Source organism: Diorhabda sublineata, chromosome 2 (genome assembly GCF_026230105.1).
Source record: "Diorhabda sublineata isolate icDioSubl1.1 chromosome 2, icDioSubl1.1, whole genome shotgun sequence".
Lineage (NCBI taxonomy): Eukaryota > Metazoa > Arthropoda > Insecta > Coleoptera > Chrysomelidae > Diorhabda > Diorhabda sublineata.
In genome coordinates, this window is record NC_079475.1 from 24905464 (window position 1) to 24925307 (window position 19844).

At 32.3% G+C, this 19844-nt stretch overlaps 2 protein-coding genes, 1 long non-coding RNA gene and 1 other non-coding gene across 4 annotated transcripts; 1 reads left to right on the top strand and 3 right to left on the bottom strand.

Annotated features, from left to right (window-relative positions):
• Window positions 1-53: 53 nt before the first annotated feature.
• Window positions 54-9204, bottom strand: LOC130452705 (RING finger protein 10). The gene is made up of 9 exons (XM_056792118.1): window positions 8764-9204; window positions 7418-7811; window positions 5661-5751; window positions 4353-4537; window positions 3668-4161; window positions 2813-3064; window positions 1499-1782; window positions 721-967; window positions 54-252 (listed from the first exon to the last, which is right to left on the bottom strand). Exons 1-9 carry the CDS (start codon window positions 8825-8827, stop codon window positions 173-175), a joined length of 2091 nt encoding a protein of 696 aa, XP_056648096.1. The 5' UTR covers window positions 8828-9204; the 3' UTR covers window positions 54-172.
• Window positions 3376-3507, bottom strand: LOC130440868 (small nucleolar RNA SNORA36 family). Its single transcript, XR_008909565.1, has one exon. It is a non-coding gene; the product is annotated as a small nucleolar RNA SNORA36 family (small nucleolar RNA).
• A 1785-nt stretch (window positions 9205-10989) lies between the features above and the next one.
• LOC130440825 (uncharacterized) lies at window positions 10990-14974 on the top strand. Its single transcript, XR_008909561.1, has 2 exons — window positions 10990-11289; window positions 14017-14974. It is a non-coding gene; the product is annotated as an uncharacterized LOC130440825 (long non-coding RNA).
• On the bottom strand, window positions 12072-19839 carry LOC130440824 (T-cell immunomodulatory protein). Its single transcript, XM_056774180.1, has 5 exons — window positions 19466-19839; window positions 19067-19411; window positions 17816-18099; window positions 15462-15942; window positions 12072-13449 (listed from the first exon to the last, which is right to left on the bottom strand). The coding sequence occupies exons 1-5, from the start codon at window positions 19740-19742 to the stop codon at window positions 13028-13030; spliced, it is 1809 nt and encodes a 602-aa protein (XP_056630158.1). The 5' UTR covers window positions 19743-19839; the 3' UTR covers window positions 12072-13027.
• Between the last annotated feature and the right edge of the window lie 5 nt (window positions 19840-19844).

A 19844-nucleotide genomic window follows, 5' to 3' on the forward strand; every position in this document is an offset into this window, starting at 1 on the left:
AAATCAAAGAGTACTTTTATTCTTTTTAGACAGGGGACACTAAAAAAACACAGCAAAAACTTTTAAGTTTATTAAACATAAAATCTGTAAACATACACACAATTTGAAGTTGAATAAAACAAAAATTTATAACAAAAACTACACTATATCATTGTTATGTGTTAACAAAAAATTACTTTTCAGAATAAGCCATACCTGTTGCAAATAAAACTTGTTTGGTTTTTTTCTTTTTTTTACCGGGCTGACGAGAGTCTAGAAAAACAAATTCACATTGAATTATTAATGCAACAATAAAATATGGCAGCATATTTTTTTCAAAATTTTGTGAATCCTAATAAACACCAGTGGTTTTTGTTAGACCTAATCACATCAGGGGCTTTCTGAGGCAGTTTCCTGTAAAGTGTAACTTGATTTTTCTTAGATACAAATACATTTTGGATCTAATGATATTAAAGCTCCTCAGAAATTCTTTGAAGTGATCTAGCCTAGGAAGTCACCACCAGAGTGCTTTGAATCCATTCTTATAACCTTTCCTTCAAGATAGAGAGGCTCTGAGGCCTCTAGGCCTTATATTCTAAGAACTTTCTCAAAGTTATCAAACTATTACAAGCAAGATTGCGAAGAAGTAGCAATAGTGCTAAGATAGTTGAAACTGTTACTTGCAAATACCAACAAATTTATGGCCAGTACTCAGTCAATAAAAAATTTATTGGAACTCACATTCAATGTCTCCTTTTTCTTTTAGTTCGAGAGCCTGAGCTATTGCATCACCAAAACTTCTGTTGAAGGATGGAACTGGTTCATAATCTTCCGGATCTTCTTCACTTAAACTTGGTCTACGTACATTAGAAAGCATTTTCATTTTGGAACCAGTAACATTGATTAATTTTGGCGAATCAGATGTGGATGATGTAGATTTTAAATCAGACCAAGATGGTACTGATGGTTTTTTCTCAGTAGCCAACATCTATGAAGAAAGAGATATGTTATAAGATATGAAAATTTCTGTTATCATTGACTAGAAACCTACGAGGTGTATAAAACTATATGCAGACAAAAAACTTAATAGTTTAATTTTTTCCCGCTCTATTATAACAATAAGAAAGTTTTTAAACATGATTTAAACAAAGTAAAATAATTTTGCAGCATATCGTTATTGAGGTGTTTCTCTTGGCCCTGCTATTCAACTAGGAATTGATCAATGCATTTCACCACAAATTTAAATGTAGTAGAGGGGACTGACCATAATTAATTATAGATTATCAATTATGGTTAATTAACCTCACTTTAATCTAGCACTAAAATGTTATAAAATGACTACTAAGCAAGTCACTTATTTACAATTTAGTGCAACATCAAATCAAGATTCCATTTAACAGTTCTGAATTTTAGTTTAGTTAGGTAGATCTAATTTTATACATTATTTAATTGTGCATATAAAATATCACACTGTTTGTTTTAAAAAGCTTTGCTAACTAAAGAATGAAATATTACTTACTTTTGCAAATGAAGGTCCCGCATAACTGCTTTCCACTGAAAAGCTAGGTGTAGGTCCACCTAAATCAGAAGAAGTGTTTTGTTCACTTGGTAAAGTACTTTCAGACTCAGTTCGAAGCCTTGCTTCAAAACCAAATTCGGGAAATTGAATGTTGGACTCTAAATGCAAATTTGGATGAGCATATTTTTTCATTTTACGATTTTCCTCAATTTCAATCCGTTTCTCACGACGTTTTTCTTCTTTCGCTCTTTTTCGTCGCATTTGTTTACGACTTTCAATCTTATCTAGAATTGAAAAGAATAATAAGTTTTACTAACATATCGGTATTGTTATCAATTTCATTGTCCAGCCTCAAGAAACGTACACTGTAATATGGATCTTATAACCTGCGATACGCACTTTGATAATAGAAATTTGAAAAAATTGATGCTTGTATACATAGGGAATTCTATAGTTTAAAGTTTTTTGATAGTCTTTTAAAAATTTACTGTTTGTAGTGCTCTTTTGGCTTCTTTCAAATTTGATTCAATTTCATTCAAATATAAAGATCATCTAATGTAAGTGTTCATTGTTTATTTCGAAGGAAAATAAGAGCAGTTTATTTGAAAACAATTTGGCGACGAACTCGACAGAAAAAAAAACTTGGATTTTAAAATTAGACCTGGCATTATTTTTATAATTTTAAATTACATATATAAAATTCACAATCATATGTTTTTAGTGGCAAAGGTCAAATGCAAATATATGCTATGTTTGAATTCTAACCTGACCCGGGCCTCTTTTTGATAAGTTTCAAAATATAAAAGGTTTATGACACAATGTCCAAGCTCCTTGTGAAGATGGAAAATATATCGACATAGAAAAAAACGCCTTGGTTTCGTAAAATTATGCCTCGTTGAACAGGTTCCGTTCACGACCAAACAATATTCAATAACAGTGCTTTGATCAGGCAGTTTGAGGAAGGACACTTATCTTTAATCACTTCTGATTAACAATAATAAAAATAATTATTGAATAGAATAATTCAATTGGCAAATACAAAGCACAACAGTACGCCTATAAGAAGCAAAAAGAACAAAATAACACTCATTTCTAAGTTTCATTTTGTCTTTTATTCAAATGACATATTGGAAAAGGACAGACAACAGTCAACCTACTTTTAACGCCTTAAAGGAGCCTTTACTTGAGAAACCTTTACAAATCGATTATGGGACCATTTCACCTTTAGTTAAAGTGCCAGTTAGGGTGGGATTATGAAACCGGCGGTAATTAACCAAAAAGTGTATTGAGAACCATTAAACCACTATAACTTACCATGAAATTTTTCAAGAGTTTCTTTTGTGACTATAGGAGTTTTTAATTCAATCTCTGCAATTTCAAATTGACAAGTAAGTGGTAAGTGCTGAAGGTATCTCATTCTCTTACGCAAATCTTCAGTCATAGAGTGACATACTTTCTCAACAATTTTACCCGTTAATATCTTTGGACATAATTCTAATGAATTGTAACTGTGTTCCAACATATTTGCATTGATAGAATTGAGGTATATGTGTTGACCATCAAACGCTGTAACAAATTTTAAAAACTTTACTGAAACTAAAATAATTATGTATAGATTTTAGAATGAATTCATTATTAAATAGAGGGGCACTATCTCTAATGAAATGAACATTTTGACTCAACAAGTATATATATATATATATATATATATATATATATATATATATACTTGTTGAGTCAAAATGTATTATATGTATGTTATATGTATATATATATATATATATATATATATATATATATATATATATATATATATATATATACTTGTTGAGTCAAAATGTATTATATGTATGTTATATGTATATATATATATATATATGTTTGTTCCTGAAACTTTCTTTAAAGCATATTAAGTACTCCAAAGATGTTTTCGAAAACTTAGTAATTTTCCAAAGTTTAAATTTCACAATGTTCACTATAAAGAACATCCTGTACTCAACACTTTGGAATAAAATGAAAAAATCAATACAATAAAGGTTCATTAACATGGGAAAATATCAAATTTTTTTAGTATCAATAAAAAGTAAAGTAGAAAAGGCAAAAATGCTTAAAGCAGTCGACTTTGATATTGAAATTATTGTATACCAAAAAATTCCCTAATACGCTTACCTTGATAAAAATAATGGATCTTAACAGGTTGATTCTGACTGCAACTTTCTAAATTATTGTCAATAGTTTTATCAAACTGTTTGATATCGTCATTTATTTCCAAATCATGAAAAACTTCCTCAAGGTTTACTTTTGCACAAGCTCCATGATGATCTTTAACATACTCAACATTTTTGCACACAGTATCTTCTCTTTCTTTTAACAAAGCCATGGCTTGTTCAATAAAACCTTTTTCAGGACCATCTTCCTCTTCAAATTGATTTTTCAACTCTCTTTTCTCCCTATCTATAATGGCAAGAATATCATCTACTGTTGCGAGAAGCAGTTTTGAATAAACATCTTTGGAGCCATTTTCAGATAAATTGAACATATAATTTACATCCTTTATTTCAGCATCCGCTGGATATGCTATTAAGCAATGTTTAGGCCTTTTCATTAACCTGAATGTTATGGTATCAGCATTGTTGAGGGTTGTAAAAGGAATTACAACTACACTGTAAAGAAAATGATAATTTTTAAATTCAGATTCAAACAGACAAATTTTTTTCTTTATTCCAACAAAACAGAAATATGATTACAAGTTTCAATACATAATTTGGTGAGTTCGAGATTTTTTATTTTGTGTTTTGACATATTATGGTAAGAACTGTAAGAAGTATTCAATAAAAGCAAACTTTTTACATACCTCCTAAGATCCTGTTTATAAATGGTATCAAAACAAATAGGACATTTTCTCGATGGGTTGTCGGACAAAGATAAATAGTGAAGAACACAGGACCAACAGTAGATATGACCACAACGTGTAATTTTACCTGCCATAGGTGGATAAAGACAGATCGGACATATTGAATATTCCGATACTTGTAAGTTCTATAACAGGTATTACATATAATTAAAATAATTCAAAAAAAATGAAAAAAAAGAATTTTTTATTTCTCATAATATTTCATTGCTTAGAACAATTTAAACGTTTTAAAAATCATATTGTTTATTAAAAATTGAGAATATTGGAATAAAACACTGGAATATTATGTTCTAATGATGATTTATCTTTATTTTAGATCTATTTCATAGAAAATCAATCAAATAAGAGGTAAAAATATTTGATGTTTCAACTTACTTCGGTCTTTATCAAAATACAACATATAATCTTAACATTTTATGTACACCTTTGCAATATATTTGTTACCACATAAATAATTATCCAGCTTTAATTTAATTTTTTTTTTAATTAAGCTTCATAAATGATCGGAGATTAAGATTAATATTTTTTAATTTATAGTTAATGCTTATGAATCTTACATTACGCCTCAGTGACTGTTAAGGTATTGACACATTTTGACTTAGACCAATTGACTTGAAATTCTGAATATATCTTTGAAAATACATTATATTTGAAAGTAAATGGGATTTTTTCTTTATATTGCATAGTTCATTTGTTATTATTAATCCTCTGACGATTTTTTAGACAAGTTTTTAATTTTCCACTTAAGAGGAGCCATCACTAAGATGTACAATAAAATCACGTTTCTGTTACCCCGATTTATTTCTGGAAATAAAACCTTTAAAATGTATATTTTTCATCATTTAAGTTGACCAAAGACCTTAATACCAGTTCATTTATACATAATGATGAAATACTGATCACACTGTTTACACTACCACTTCACCATCACTCACAATTGCACTGTCTGACGCGAGTTCAACTTCAGTCTCTGAGGATAAACTTGGTTATCGAAACGCGCGTCAGACAATGTAATTGCGAGTGTTAGTGTAGTTTTAGTGTAAACAGTGTGTTCAGTATGAATATCATGAAATTCTAACTTAATCATATTGATGACTCTATTTTTTATTGTTTTGATTACTTTCTAGGAATTTTACAAATTTTGAAATGTTTGTCATATATAAAAATCGCGAAATTACAAGGAATAGTAAATATCTCTTTTATTTTTTGTGGTTAGGTTCTATTAATAAATAATCAAAGAACACTTACTACTTGTTCAATTAAATTCCAGTCCACTAAAACATCTGGATCATCCAAGTATTTTTTATAATCACCATTACTATTAACAATGAATTGACAACTAGAACAGAACTTGCAGTTAGAACAAAATTAATATTTTAAGAAAATACTTTGAGGTAAAAGAAAATTACATATCGAACTTCATAATATTTTTTTCCCTTCTTCACTTTGTATGAGGCGAACAAACGAAACAAATAAAAAGTGGGATAGCTGTCAAATATTATTAAATAGAAATCACATCGCCCATATGAGGAAGGTGAAAATGGCGTAAAATTTCCATATCAGGACAATGATTTTAAAAAACAAGTTACCACTACAAGAATGAAACTTACACATGTTTATTCTTGGTAGAAAGACAAAATCGATTTGGAAAGTAACTAGAGGAGTAGACAGTAAAAATGAACAGAAAGATGAAAAATGTGGTATCATATACCCTAGCTAACTTTAAAATGCTATAACAATTAGCTAACATACAGAAGCTTCACGAATCCTCGTGTATCTTCGTTTTATACTTGTTAACGTGCAGCAACGTGCTTATTTCAGTATATAGTGGACTGTCGTAGGAGATATATGCATGTTTATTACCGCGTCCCCTCATACCCTACCGTACTTCTATTTTTCATCTATTAGGCCATTATTTTCAGTTTTTTTATCCAATATGTCCTATGAAGAGGAACAAAAGCATCTATTGAAGTTAAGGAAGGAAGCAGAACATTGTTTAAACATAGAATCGGGCAGAAGACCATGTAAGTAAAAGATCTGCAGGCTCAGATACCAAACAAGAAATAACTGAAAATATGGATATAACTGAATATGAGGAATATGTTAATGATTTTATTGGCATAGATGACTCTACAATGTGGCTTAAGAAATACAAAAACTTAAAAGTAAAGCCAAGATCTGAAAATATGACTCATTTGCCAGATGTGAAACGTCTTTTTCAAGATCTCAAAGAACAACTTGAGTGTTGGCAACTCCTTTTTAATGATAGCCATACTATCAGATATTGTAAAATACACCAACCAAAAACTGGGGCAAAAGCTCTAAACTATAGTCATGCAGACTCTCAACATTTCTTAGAGGATATGGCCTTAGATGAACTGAAAGCTCTCATTGGCAGTATTTTTCTCACTTTTAAATTCAGCTTCTATAAATGCCTTTGTAGTTGTCAATTCCAATTCTAATACCTTGAACCGACGCAAATTTGTGATAAAATTGGGAAGAGACTTCAACAGTTTAAACTTTGACAAATTAACCTGAGGTTTCCTGTCATTTTAAAAAGAAAAATCTGTAAAGACACTAGAATACTCAACTCTGGGCGTGAAAAAACAGAAGACAGACCTGAAAAAAAACATAAAAATATCTGGCAGGTGCTCAATTTGAAAGTGTAACAAAGAATGAACAATAAAAATTTTCAAATATCTAATCAGGATATTTACTTATTTATTTCCACTTTCTACATCCTAAAGCTATTATTTTTGCTACATAATAGCATACCCATATACGGCTACATTCGCATGTACCCATATAATAAAAAAAAATTTCACTGTACTGATGGTGGGTTAAGCATATTTTAAATGATTAAAATATATAACCCAAAAATGATAATTATTATTTTATTAATAATGAGTATATTAAAAAAACAAAATTGATGGTAATCACCATCAATTGAGCAATACAAGAATATTCAAATTTACATTGCCAAATTAAAGAATTAAAAAACTTACTTAGCTTGCAAAAATTGTTCTTTATTGTATTTATGCTTTATGGTGCCCACCCTCCGATTACCATTACCATGTCTTCCAGCAGGATAATTAAAACTTCCTCTTGGAGGATAAGAGAAATTTATCAAATTATTATGGCTCTGCTTCTTACTGCCTGGTGAAAAAACTGAACCCAATTCCACCTGGTGGATATTATTATCCTCTTCTAAGCCGGTCGTCTCATTTCGAGTTGTGGCACCTGAATAGTAACCAGTACCACGGGATCGGGGTCTTTTATCAATGGTCTTGACACGTTGAGTCTGTGGTTTTCTAGATACCTCCAATTTTGGGGTAAGACTTGCACCCGTAACTTCGCGGCGACGACTGCCGCGAGGCCACGGTTTTGTACTGACACCATCTAAAATAAAACAATTGATTTTCAGCACATGCAACAAAGTGACAATGAAGATTGGTCAGAATATGATGATCCACCAAATATTGAACAATTTATAGGGTACACTGGCATTGTTGTAGTGCCAAATAATTTGGAAAGTGTGGTTAAAATAGTTCAATTTTCATAGGGACTGGTTTGTTTGACTACATGGCAGAAGAAACTAATCGATATCACTCACAAAATGTTGATAGGTTTTAAGACGTGTCTAGGATAGAATTGAAAGAATTGGGACTACTACTATGCACAAGGTTCATTAAGATAGTAGGGATAAATATTGGTCTACTGAGGTAACAATTTTTGTGCAAGTGATGAGTATAGATCGTTTCTGATAAATATGGTATTCGTGGCATTTTTTAAATAATGAAACTGTATTTTACTTTACAACAAATTTTGGACACATCAAGAGTTGTCATTAGATGAAAGGAACATGCCCTGAAGAGGTTGATTATCACTCAAATTAAAAAATCATCAAATTTGTAGTTATTATTGGGATGGTTTGTGAATCAAAAACGTGATATATATTGAAAATATATGTAAAAAATCTCAGCAGTTGATGTGAATGACGAACATTCCTTTCTCATATAAAATTTTATCTAAATACACATATTTACAACACTGAATAAATTATTTCAGCTCATAATTTATTTGATCAACTTTAGATTTAGATACCATGGTTAATTAATGATCTGAATACCTCAATTATTTTTTAAATTTCAGCAAATGGGGTGGAAAAAATTTTTATTTCATGTTTTCTCCTCATACTTAGGACGAAGTAATGAACTAATTACTCTATATTATATGTAACATAATGGTTTAGTTTTAACTGAGTAACCTGTTGGTTTCTGACTTGTTGACCAATACGCAAATACATGTACCCCGACCTTGAGACAATCACTATATATATATATATATATACCTTTTTTGGAATCAGTAGTCGAGCCCCTTGCAAGTGACAAATTGCGATTTCCTTTCTTCTCCATCCCTCTGTCCTTCGGTAGTATTTGTAGTTGATTTATTGGAGTTGATAGCTCCTCCACAAGGAGTGGTTACGCGCAATTTGAAGGCAGACATTTTAAAAAGCCATGTTTATTAATTCCCAAACAAGAAATAACCGTAAAATAACAAATTTGTCTAAAACTGTAATGACAAAATAGATGGTCAGAAAAATAGGCGAAAACGGTTGGGAGCAGGAAACTCCCCTCGTCGAGAACGACGATTTACTTGTCGCAAAACACCCTCGCGATCTCGTCGCAAATATGGCGACGGGAAATGATGATTTAACTTTTTTCTTGACAAAATAATGAATTGTCAAATTATCGACTTGCGCAGAAGAAAGTCTGATGTTGCCACATCAATTGAAAAATATTTATTTTGAACGGGGCTAACGTCCCATGATATGATATTCAAATGTAAAAAAGTACCTGGAGTTTATGAGCGTCATGATATCTTACGCTCAATTCTGGTAATAAGGTTTATACGAAGCAAGTTTACAAAAGTATTAACCTTCACATTAGGAATTGATAATACCTCTCCGTAATTTGTTATTAAACGTTGGAAAATTAGAATGAGGACAAAGAGTGCAAATAAGTTTTCTCTAAAAATACAATGTAAATTGTCCTGTTATCAGTTCAAAAGGTTTCGGAGCTTTTAAAACATTTATAATATACAGGGTGCGGCAGCATAACTTCCTTTTTTCAAAAGTTAATAAAACTTATTGTATGAATCAGAAAATTTTTATTCGTTTTTTATAATACAGGCACATACATAAAGTTTTGTTTTACTGAGTTTTGAAGATCAAATCAGTTAGGTGACGTCCCCCATTCTCCATACACTGAGTAAACCGATTTCTGGCGTTTGTCATGACTCTTGCCAGGCGTTATGTTGGCAATTTCTTCCTGGATGTTCGTCTTCAAATCTTGTAGGGTCCTTGGACGGTTCACATACCCACGAGATTTCAAAAAACCCCATAGGAAATAATCACAAGGGGTCAAATCGGGAGAGCGGGCTGGCCACTCCAAATCGCCCCTAATTGAGATAAGGCGCTCTGGGAAGTGTTCCCTCAAAACAGCCATCGATGTTCTTGAAGTGTGTGCCGTTGCTCCGTCTTGTTGAAACCAAGTGTCCCCTAAGTCCAACTCATCTAGCCGTGGGAAAAAAAATTCCTGTAACATGTTTACATACCGGTGCGAATTCACTGTCACTGTGACTTCATTTTCCTCAAAGAACCAGGGACCAATAATTCCACGTGAGTAAATTGCACACCACACTGTGACTTTAGGTGAATGCAAAGGCCGTTGATGCAATTGTCGAGGATTGGTATCAGCCCAGTAGCGCATGTTTTGTTTGTTTACGGATCCACACAAATGAAAATGGGCTTCATCACTAAAAAAAACAATAGCGTCCTCAGGAACGACTTCCAGAAAAACCTCACACGCGTTCCTCCGAGAATTGAAGTCACGTTCAGAAAGTTCCTGCACAATTGCCATCTTGTATGGATGAAAATGAAGATCATCATGAAGTATTCTCCTCACAGAACGATCGGAAAGTCCAAGGGCAGACGCATGTTTGCGCGCAGAACGCCGTGGTGATCGCAACACTGAAGTTCTAACTAACTCAATGTTCTCCGGTGATCTAATGGGCCGAGGGACTCCAGTTCTTCGTCTTGTCACACTTGCAGTTTGTCTGAACGTAGTGACCCACGTAACAATTGATTTCCGGTCCGGGACAGGGGCCAAGGGGGCTAAATTAAAGTGATTCCGAAAGGCGCGCTGGGTTGCGATCACAGAACATCCACTCGAAAAGTAAACCTCAACGGCAAACGCACGCTCCTCACTGTTCCAACGCATGATGGCGACTGAACTGTGCCGGGACAAAACTTTATAGTCCCCCCTCTCGAACGAGACCACTAGCACTCCGTTACGACATCTACCGACTAAATGGCGAACTTTTTAAAAAAGGAAGTTATGCTGCCGCACCCTGTAGTAAACATGAAACATGTTTACTATGGATTCAGTAAATTAATAAACAAGTGAAAATATTAGCTACTTGGCTAAGAAATTGAATTCCCGATTTATTTTAATCACATTTTTGAATATTACGCCCCCCGTTTTTCCTGTGACATTTTGAAAAGCTGCCTCAGATTGTTTCATAAGTTTTACACCTCGGGTTAATGGCAAATCGGATTCCTCTGTTTGTTTATTTTGTTCTAGAAACTGAAAGTTGTTTTATTTCTGTTTTAATCTTAACAACAATAGGGGATTGGGAAGATTCGTCAGATAATTCTAAATTAAATGTTTTAGTTAACAAAAATTTTTGCGAATATAAAAAGTGGCTTCCAGCCAAGTGTTCGAAAATGACTTTGATTTGCCTTTTTTAATTCTGATGTAGCTGATTGAATAATTGTTTGGCATTGAAGATGATGGAATTTTTTATCAGATCTTAGGTGGGTATTGTTAATGTCCAAATGTGTTCTTCTAGTGGGTTAACAATGAATGTATTATGTATTTTTCAAAATAGAATTCGCAATGCTTTCTACTTTTTAAGCCATAATTGCAACGAATAGTTATTTTTTGTAATTTAAAGATAGATTCGAAGAGGTGTAAACTACAAGACCCTCATACAACCCAACAACAAGTAGTGAGTTGTTAAAGCAGTATGAATATCGAGCTGTTTAGGCACAGATTAAATGGCAAAACAAGCAGAGGATAAGTCATTGTAGAGTTTTAAAGGTTGTAAAACTCTTTTGTGCTGTTCGCGTCAGCCAGGATTTAATATTAATGAAATCTTTGCTCCCAGATTTTCATGATCAACACAATTGAAGTCCTTAGTGAAATTACAGAAAAGTAAAGCTGTAGAAAAGTTATTACTAAGTGAGGTATATATTTAATTAAGAATAGAAAGCAAAGCGTAATAGTGCATTTATTAGGTAGGAAACCAAATTTCAATTTTCAAAATTTTATGTTTACAAAAGGCAATAGAATATTTTCTATTTTCTTCACCATGCATATTACATGTGGTAAATCATTTTCAAATTTTGTCCAGCTTTTTTCATGTATGATGCTGTATCTGTCAGAATGAGCAAAATAACAAATTTATTAAATTATTTTTGTCTTAAAACGCTTGCCAAACCTAAACATCTTTCAAATATGCGCCTTGGATATTTGGGTTTCCTAATTACTATCACTATTCACTGCAATGTAGGTTTGTATAATTAAAACAACTTTGTAAACATGAAATAAATATATTGTATTATGTTTTTTATATAAATGAATTCAAAAATCATATTGATCACAATATTTTTACATTTTACAACCGTTATAATACTATACAATTCCTATTTAAATTATTTATTGGAAATAAGCTTTGAAAAGAAAATTTCCAGTCGCTATAAATAAGAAACTGCAAACATAAACTAACGGAATAACTAAAAAAAAATATTAAAAATACAATGCAGTGATTAATGGAGGAAGAATTAGCATAACTATATTGAAGTGATATATAATTATGGAAGAAATGATTTTTAATTAAAAATCTCTTCTAAATTGCCCACTGTGTTGTGACAAATGTTGCTTAATATGTCATTCTTCCATTCTTTGTCTATATGATTACGCGGTGTGTTAAATTGTCAGTATTAGTCGAGGATACCAGCCGTCTGTTAAGTGTAGAAAGGAAGCTAAAGTTGATTGACTTGCGACATTTATATACTAAACAGCAAATTCAACTCGCATATGAATGTATAAAGAGGTAACTTACTATGTTCCTTTCTGGACTTAACAATATGACTTGCACAAATAAATAATTTTCAATGTTTAACAAAAACTATCAAAATATGACTTACGCCCTTTCAGAAATAAACACGATTCACTTTTATAGCGGTAAATTATACACGGAAATGTTTTATTCAGTATTCTTTATAGGTTTACTAAATACAACAATAACTTTGCTACACAGTTAGTTCTACTCCTAAAATTGTCAGCTGTCAGCAAATTTCTTTCAATTTACCAGCAGAACGTTATTAACATAGTTTTTTATCTATAAAATTGTAACGTTTATAAAATAATATTTTTATCTCCTTTCTGACAGGCAAAATTGTTTTTTGGGGTGTATGTACTGTATGACATGGTACAGATTCTAATTTAAATATTATTTTTTCTCAGTCAACAGAGTCGTGCTGCTGAAAATCACATTGCATCAAAATGGAATCTATGTGATTCAGATAGTCTTTCTTTTTTATCTTCTTGTCTTTCCTTCCAGTGCAAAATACCTATTATCACAGTAATCAAACCACAAACTGTCGTCAAAGCAGCAACAGACATCAGAATCAATTTACTTGGTGTTACAAATAATTGCGCCTTCCATTTGGATGGTTCGTTTGTTGGCCAAGGTATTACTAGCATCTGAGAATTAGGAATAATTTGAGTCCAGTGTTTCGAGTAATTTGAAAGACCAACTGTTACTTTATCTACGAAATTTGGAGTTCGACCAAGACCAAATATAGAATAAGGTAAATTTAAACTGAAGTGTGCTGATTGAGGCAATTGACTGGAAAGACCATGTCTAGTTTTGCCTTCTTGGGTCGTTGTTTTGTAGGATATCGACGGACCTAAAAAAATTAGATAAAAATATAATTGGTATATTAGACAAAAACTTTTCATAGTAATAATAAAGTGTATACATGAAATTTATACTTCTAATCATCACACTGTATAACATTTTTGTTGATAAAATTGGTTTAAATATGTGATTTATCAATTTGAGATTGCTTGATTAAGAGATGGGGGTAAAGACCAGCAAAGGGCAAAGACACGCAGGAGGTTTTTAGAGGAGTTTTGGAAGATATTATGTCGGCCACCAGGTAGCAGATCCGTTTTAGTAAACCTCAGTCGCACAACAAAATTCTTGAAAATAGTTTTAACCTTGGCCGAGAAAATGCGGGGAGTATATATTTTCTCTGTTTTCATGTAGATAATCGTTCTTCTTGTCAATTATTTCAAAGATGATTTGAGGTATTTCCAAAATCTAGCTTCCTTGTTTAGTACGAATAAAGGTGTAAATAGCTTGTATATTACTCAACTCCTTTAGATATTACATTGTTTAAGGTATCTACCTACTTACGAGAGAAGTGATGTTTATTTTGGATACTAGCTGAGACATCTTATTTGTTTAACAGAAACTACAAGAGGTAACCGACTTAACAGCCTATTATTGCCAATTAAATGCAGCTGGCCGTTTGATGTACACAAGCAACTTTTGAGAGAGGTTTTCATGAATCCACTTTAGGAGCAAGATTGAGAAGATCAATTGTGGTGATGCAGTTACAATTGAGCATGCTATTAATGTTTTAACCGACGTGGACTTGTTGCCTGTTGAGATGACTGATCAAGACCCGCCAACCAGCGCTGGGGAAGAAACAAATCATGATGACAAAATAATTGGGTTCGATTTCATCCAATCCGAACAAACTTCTTCTATCGAAGCTTCAGAAGGAAGCCATCCCCAACTTTCTCCTACTGATAATGAAGAGCAATTAACTTCCCATTAGTTCAACTGCAATGCAGCCAATCTGACGTACATCAACGTATGACATCCCCTGAACAGATAATTCCACTTCCAATAACTCTTATCAAGAGAATAAGGAGTAGGAAACGATTAAAATTCGTGTTGCTTACATCCACACATCCGCGCCTAGCTCCTCTCCAACTCAACCGATTTAAGTGTTCAAAAACTCAAAAGAAAGAAGGTGTTTCAGTGAGTGTTCTTAAACCAAAACGAAGTCTCTATCTTGAATAGAACCTGAGATATTGAGGATAGAACGTGTGTATGTGAAAAACTCCCATAAGTAATGTACAGGGGGAAATCGCATTTGGGTATAACTTGAGAATGGTGAAAATTAGATGAAATCTGATGGTTGATGGCTGATCTGTGCATCAATACCTTCCATTGAAAAAAAAATTAAGCAAATCGGTTGGGTAGAACGCCTGAACGGATTCGGAATGGAAATCATCAATTTTTTTAATATATAAGATTATACAATAAAAATTTTACTCCCTCAGATCTTTTAAATTCGAGAAAATTAACTTTATAATTATTATTTAATAAATCCTGATACACAAGGTACAAAAAATAAATTTTTGTTTCATTAATAACAAAATTTTCTTTCACAATACAATTTTCTAACATTAAATATTTTTTTTTCTTTTTTAATAATAAAATAAATTTTATTTAAATTGAAAATTTTCAACTGAAAAATAATAAAATTCTTAATTTCAAATAAATGAATTTCACAATTAACTTTTTAATGTAACTAAAATACTCTTTAATAAAGATCTAATTTGTACTCTAGACTCACTAAAATCAAATTAATTAAATCATTAAAATTACCATAAATCAAATTCAAATTTCTAATAATAAAAATTATCCAAAAATATTTTTAGTGTAACCCATTATACTAATTAACCGGTGGTTTCAGAAATTCCAGCTCACTCAATATACTCAAACACTGAACAAATGAAAATTTTCATTGGGTACCACTTAAAAATATGGTAGCTCATAAAGACATAGTGGGTTCCCTTATTTCAGTCAAATGTACGTTTCTGAAATAAAAACAACAATTACCTGGTAAATTTGTTCCGTAAGTTCTACGTTTTTTACCAACTCGTCCCATTATCATAGGATTATTCTTATTAGTTAGTCCAGTAAGAACCATTACTTTAATAAAATTGGCATCATAATCCAAACTATTCTTGAAAGCGGCTGATTTATATTGTTTACCATCAAAGGTAACCATAACACAATCTAAAATACCATCTTGGTAAAAATCAAAGAAAGCTGCCATAACCGTTCCATTTTTAAAAGGATTTAGGGAATTCCATTTGATAGCATAAGTCCGATTGAGGATACCACAAGTTTGACATGGAACATTTTCTAGAAGAAATGCTTGAGGATTACCACCTTGTACTGGACATAATGTAGCTAATATATCGGGATAACCGTCCATGTTAAAATCGCCGCTTCTTAATGTTATAACGTCAGTATATGCGGTACCCGCATGGTGATAAAACTTCCACAAATTTGTGTTATCATCTTTAAAATTTACCTGAAAAGACCAATAAATAATTTTATTAAATTCACTTAATATCAACCTATTCAGATTAAAAACCATGAATGTTTAGAACAGACTACTATACTTAACAGTGGCACGACTAGTTAAGTAGACTAGACAATGATATCAATAACAATACCGATCCTTTTAGAATTTTAGTTTCCGTTTAAAGGTAGTCACGCACTTGTCGTCATCGGACGGATTTTCCGAGTGTGATAAAAAACATTAATTCAATTCAATTCGCATCGTACGTATCGGAGATCAGCAATGCCGATGAGAATCCAAGAAGGGGTATTCATTCCGAATCGGAGTCTTAACGGAATAAGGAATTCCTGGATTATGCGTTCAGAGCCGATTGTAGTATTCAGTCCGACGTTGCATCCCGTCTATCTATACTCGTATATTATTTATTATAACTCGATTGTCACCTGAGATGGTGAGGGGGCTTTGTGGCGTTTCCTATACATCGCGGTACGTGGATGGATCTTGAAATTGATTTTTGATTAACAGGCAGAAGATGTACTACAAATTGGGTTTGATTATCAGCGTCTTGCTGGGGGCTGAGATCTGCTTTTCAAGTTTTTCTAATTGACCAAACTTCTTTCAGAAAACGGTTGCCAACCCACGTGGGTTCTTAATACTGGCAAGGGTGACGCAGGCTAGCAAATAGTTTGCAGATCTAGCGAACAAATCTCGTTGATGTTTTGTAGCGACTCCATATCTAGCATTGCCGGTACCTCCGTACGCACCTATAAATTTATCGAATGCAGGTCATGCCCTACTTCAAACGGCGATTTTAGTTGATTACTTTCGGTTTGCCATTGGGGATCTTGCTTATGCATTAGATGACATAACTGATCCTGAAGTATGGACTCAGAATTTTTGTAATTTTGGAGACAATAGATACTGATCCCAATCTCTCTGGTGGCTGCAAACTATTTTGGGCAGATAAGTGTCTCCCAATGGTCCTGTTGATACTGTCGACCATTCCACTAAAAGTTGATGATTTGGATCTTCATTCACAGCTGGTCAAAGATATACTGGACACATGACTATCGAATTATCTTGATCGCTGTGGGCTTCCAAAGATACATCATATTGGTTGATAAATTCCTTCACCAATACTTCCAATACTAGTTTTTTCAAGATGTATTGTCTGGAGTATATCTCAGGCGTCTCCTTGCAATGCAATGGTTAAGTTCTCTGCTTTTCTTTAGAAAACCTGATTTAAGGAATGAAATTTTATTTTCGATGACAGTGGAAATGTCAATTTTCAATGATAAAATATGGGAGACATCAACGAGATCGTGGTGGAAGACATGTCTTTGAATAGATAAGTTTCTGGATCAAATAAGTCACTTACCAGTGTCACTTTGAGTCTTTATACTAATTGGCTCGTCTTACCGGACGTTTCCAACTCGCGATTCTACAGTTCGGTTTTCAATGACACCAATGTTTTCCTTATTTCCTAATTTATGTTTCTTAATAGTACGGTAGATTTATATACACTCTCTTTCACTTAGTATTGGCCAAATTATGGACCATTACAACCGAAACAGGACCGGTATCACAGTCCATGTTGTAGAAGGGATCATAATAATACTAACTTCAAAAATTGAGAAAAATATGTTTTAAAACATAATAATATATGTACTTAAATTGCAGAAAAATGGTGGAAACTCTAGTCACAAGGTTATGGTAAAGTGAGATTATCCATTAAAGAATACTAAAAATAATAAAAAATACCCATATAAATTGTTAATAAATCAAAATTAAAAACTGACTTTGAACTCTCACTATTATATATAGGAACAAATTACTTATTTTTTGTATATTCAAAATCATGTCCTTTCAATAATTCACATACCTGCATACTGATCCAATCTTGTTTCTCCTTGGAATATAAAAGTAAAGCACTATTTTTACAGTCCCAATCATAACAAACTGGAGTTACTAAATCAACTTTACCTTTCAATTCTACATCAATGAAGATTGATTGGCCTATAACTTGTGCTTCATTTTTACTAATTGTTGGCAGTTGAATATAAGAGCTGAATACAAATTTTGGTTCTGCTTCTTCTCTACCATACCAAATCTCAAAATGTTGTTTTGTCGTTATAAACAAATCTGCCATATAATCATCATTCAAATCTGAAAGAATTAAATAAACAATAATTAAAGTGAATTGTTCTAATATTAAAAAATGATTATAATAACATTGTACAAATTAACGAAATTTTAAAAAATGGGGTTTGCAAATTGGACTGAAAATAGAACATCAATAAAAGCCAGAATAACATTTACTACATTTGCAATGAAATGAAGGAAACAGCATTGCAAAGAATCAATAATTAGCCAAATCACTACTAATAGAACAAAAAATAATATTGTCTGGAGGTAGATGTAGATTAGGGATTATACTGCATTATAACCTTAAAATTTATTATGTCCCTTAATCTGTGTTCAAAACCTATAACTTCTCTTCTAGTACCATAGTTGAGCTCCCATATCTAAGATAGCTTCAAGCAGATTTGGGTGAACTTCAGAGTTCTTTTCTCCTCTTCGTAGTATCTACATTTATTTCTGGTTAATCCTGGCACAGTGTGCATGTATTGGCCTTTTTATTTCCTTTGATTCCTATGTATTCCTTAAGTATGTCTCTAAATTTCTTTAAGTTTTCTTTGGCACTCCCATGTCAGTTTTGAATTGATAAGGTTTGGATAGCTGCATGACTGTCAGAAGGGATTCCCACAATTTTGATAGTTACTTTCAAAGTTCATTTCAATACATCTTTTTAACTGTAAGATGCTCAGACACGAGCCTATTGGTGGTGAGTATTTGATAGTAGTCCCAAATAATCCAGCAGCAGCTCTTGTGGAGGTTCATGAACTATCATTTCTTATCCTCACTCTTCTTTCCTACTTAGTATTGTAATAACATTCATAAATTTGAAGTTGTTCAAAATATAAAATGATTTTAATCTTTTAAATTATTTACAATTACAAAATTACGTTGTTAAGTTATTATTTATTAAATTGAATATAGAATCTCAATAATTTCTTCACTAAAAACTATTCTGGCTACATAAGTTATTTCTGAAATGATTCTATCGCTTTACCTAAAAATGCATGGGCATGTGGTCTTCTCAGTTCCACAGTTGGACTTTTATTATTTCTATCCATTAGAATCTTGGTTGGTTCATTTCTACTTTTATTAAATATCCAAAATGCTCTCCTTCCATCAGTATCCTCTCCAAACAAATCAATTATCATATCTTGGTTATAGTCAATGGCCAGTGGTTGACCCATCATAGTTATTAGAGGGCGTTGTTCATCAACATCTGAACAATTTAATATAGCTCCTCCCCAGCATATAAAAATGTTTGTTTTTGCATTGTTTATTGGTACTTCTGTTTTTATAGTTGTAAGTAAGACATCCATTAACGCATCACCATCAAAATCACCTGAAAATACAAATATTAACATACAAATTTTGAAAGTAAATACTCATAAAATACCTGGTACAACACTCGTAATTTTGTGTTTATGAAAAGTACAATTCAAATTTCTCCCCGAACGTAGTAGAGGTTCTTCTTCATTGGCAAGAAGAATATCAACTGTACGATCATTGTCGCTTAAAACAAACACGTCTGTAAGCTCATCTGAATTGAAATCTCCAAATGCTGCTGGTAAACCATTTGTGAAGTCTCCAAATACTAATCTTGTAATATCACTACATTTTGCGCTAGATAATATTGCCAATATTGTTATTTCGATTACCTTAAGCTTTCCCATATTATAAAACTTTTCTAAGAGACAAATAAATTTACATTCTTTTTGTTTTTCAACAGATTAATCATCTGAATTTTGACACAATAATATGACAATTGACAAACA

What these genes read in the sequence shown, in the direction of transcription:
- LOC130440824 (XM_056774180.1), bottom strand. Translation starts at nt 19,742, where the DNA reads ATGGGAAAGCTTAAGGTAATCGAAATAACAATATTGGCAATATTATCT. An exon ending in AATTACGAGTGTTGTACCAG is followed by an intron (nt 19,412 to 19,465) that starts GTATTTTATGAG and finishes TTGTATTTTCAG; the next exon opens with GTGATTTTGATGGTGATGCG. An exon ending in AAGATTGGATCAGTATGCAG is followed by an intron (nt 15,943 to 17,815) that starts GTATGTGAATTA and finishes TGGTCTTTTCAG; the next exon opens with GTAAATTTTAAAGATGATAA.
- LOC130452705 (XM_056792118.1), bottom strand. Translation starts at nt 8,827, where the DNA reads ATGGAGAAGAAAGGAAATCGCAATTTGTCACTTGCAAGGGGCTCGACT. An exon ending in GGAATTTAATTGAACAAGTA is followed by an intron (nt 4,538 to 5,660) that starts GTAAGTGTTCTT and finishes TACCTGTTATAG; the next exon opens with AACTTACAAGTATCGGAATA. An exon ending in AGAAAAAGGAGACATTGAAT is followed by an intron (nt 253 to 720) that starts GTGAGTTCCAAT and finishes TTGTTTTTCTAG; the next exon opens with ACTCTCGTCAGCCCGGTAAA.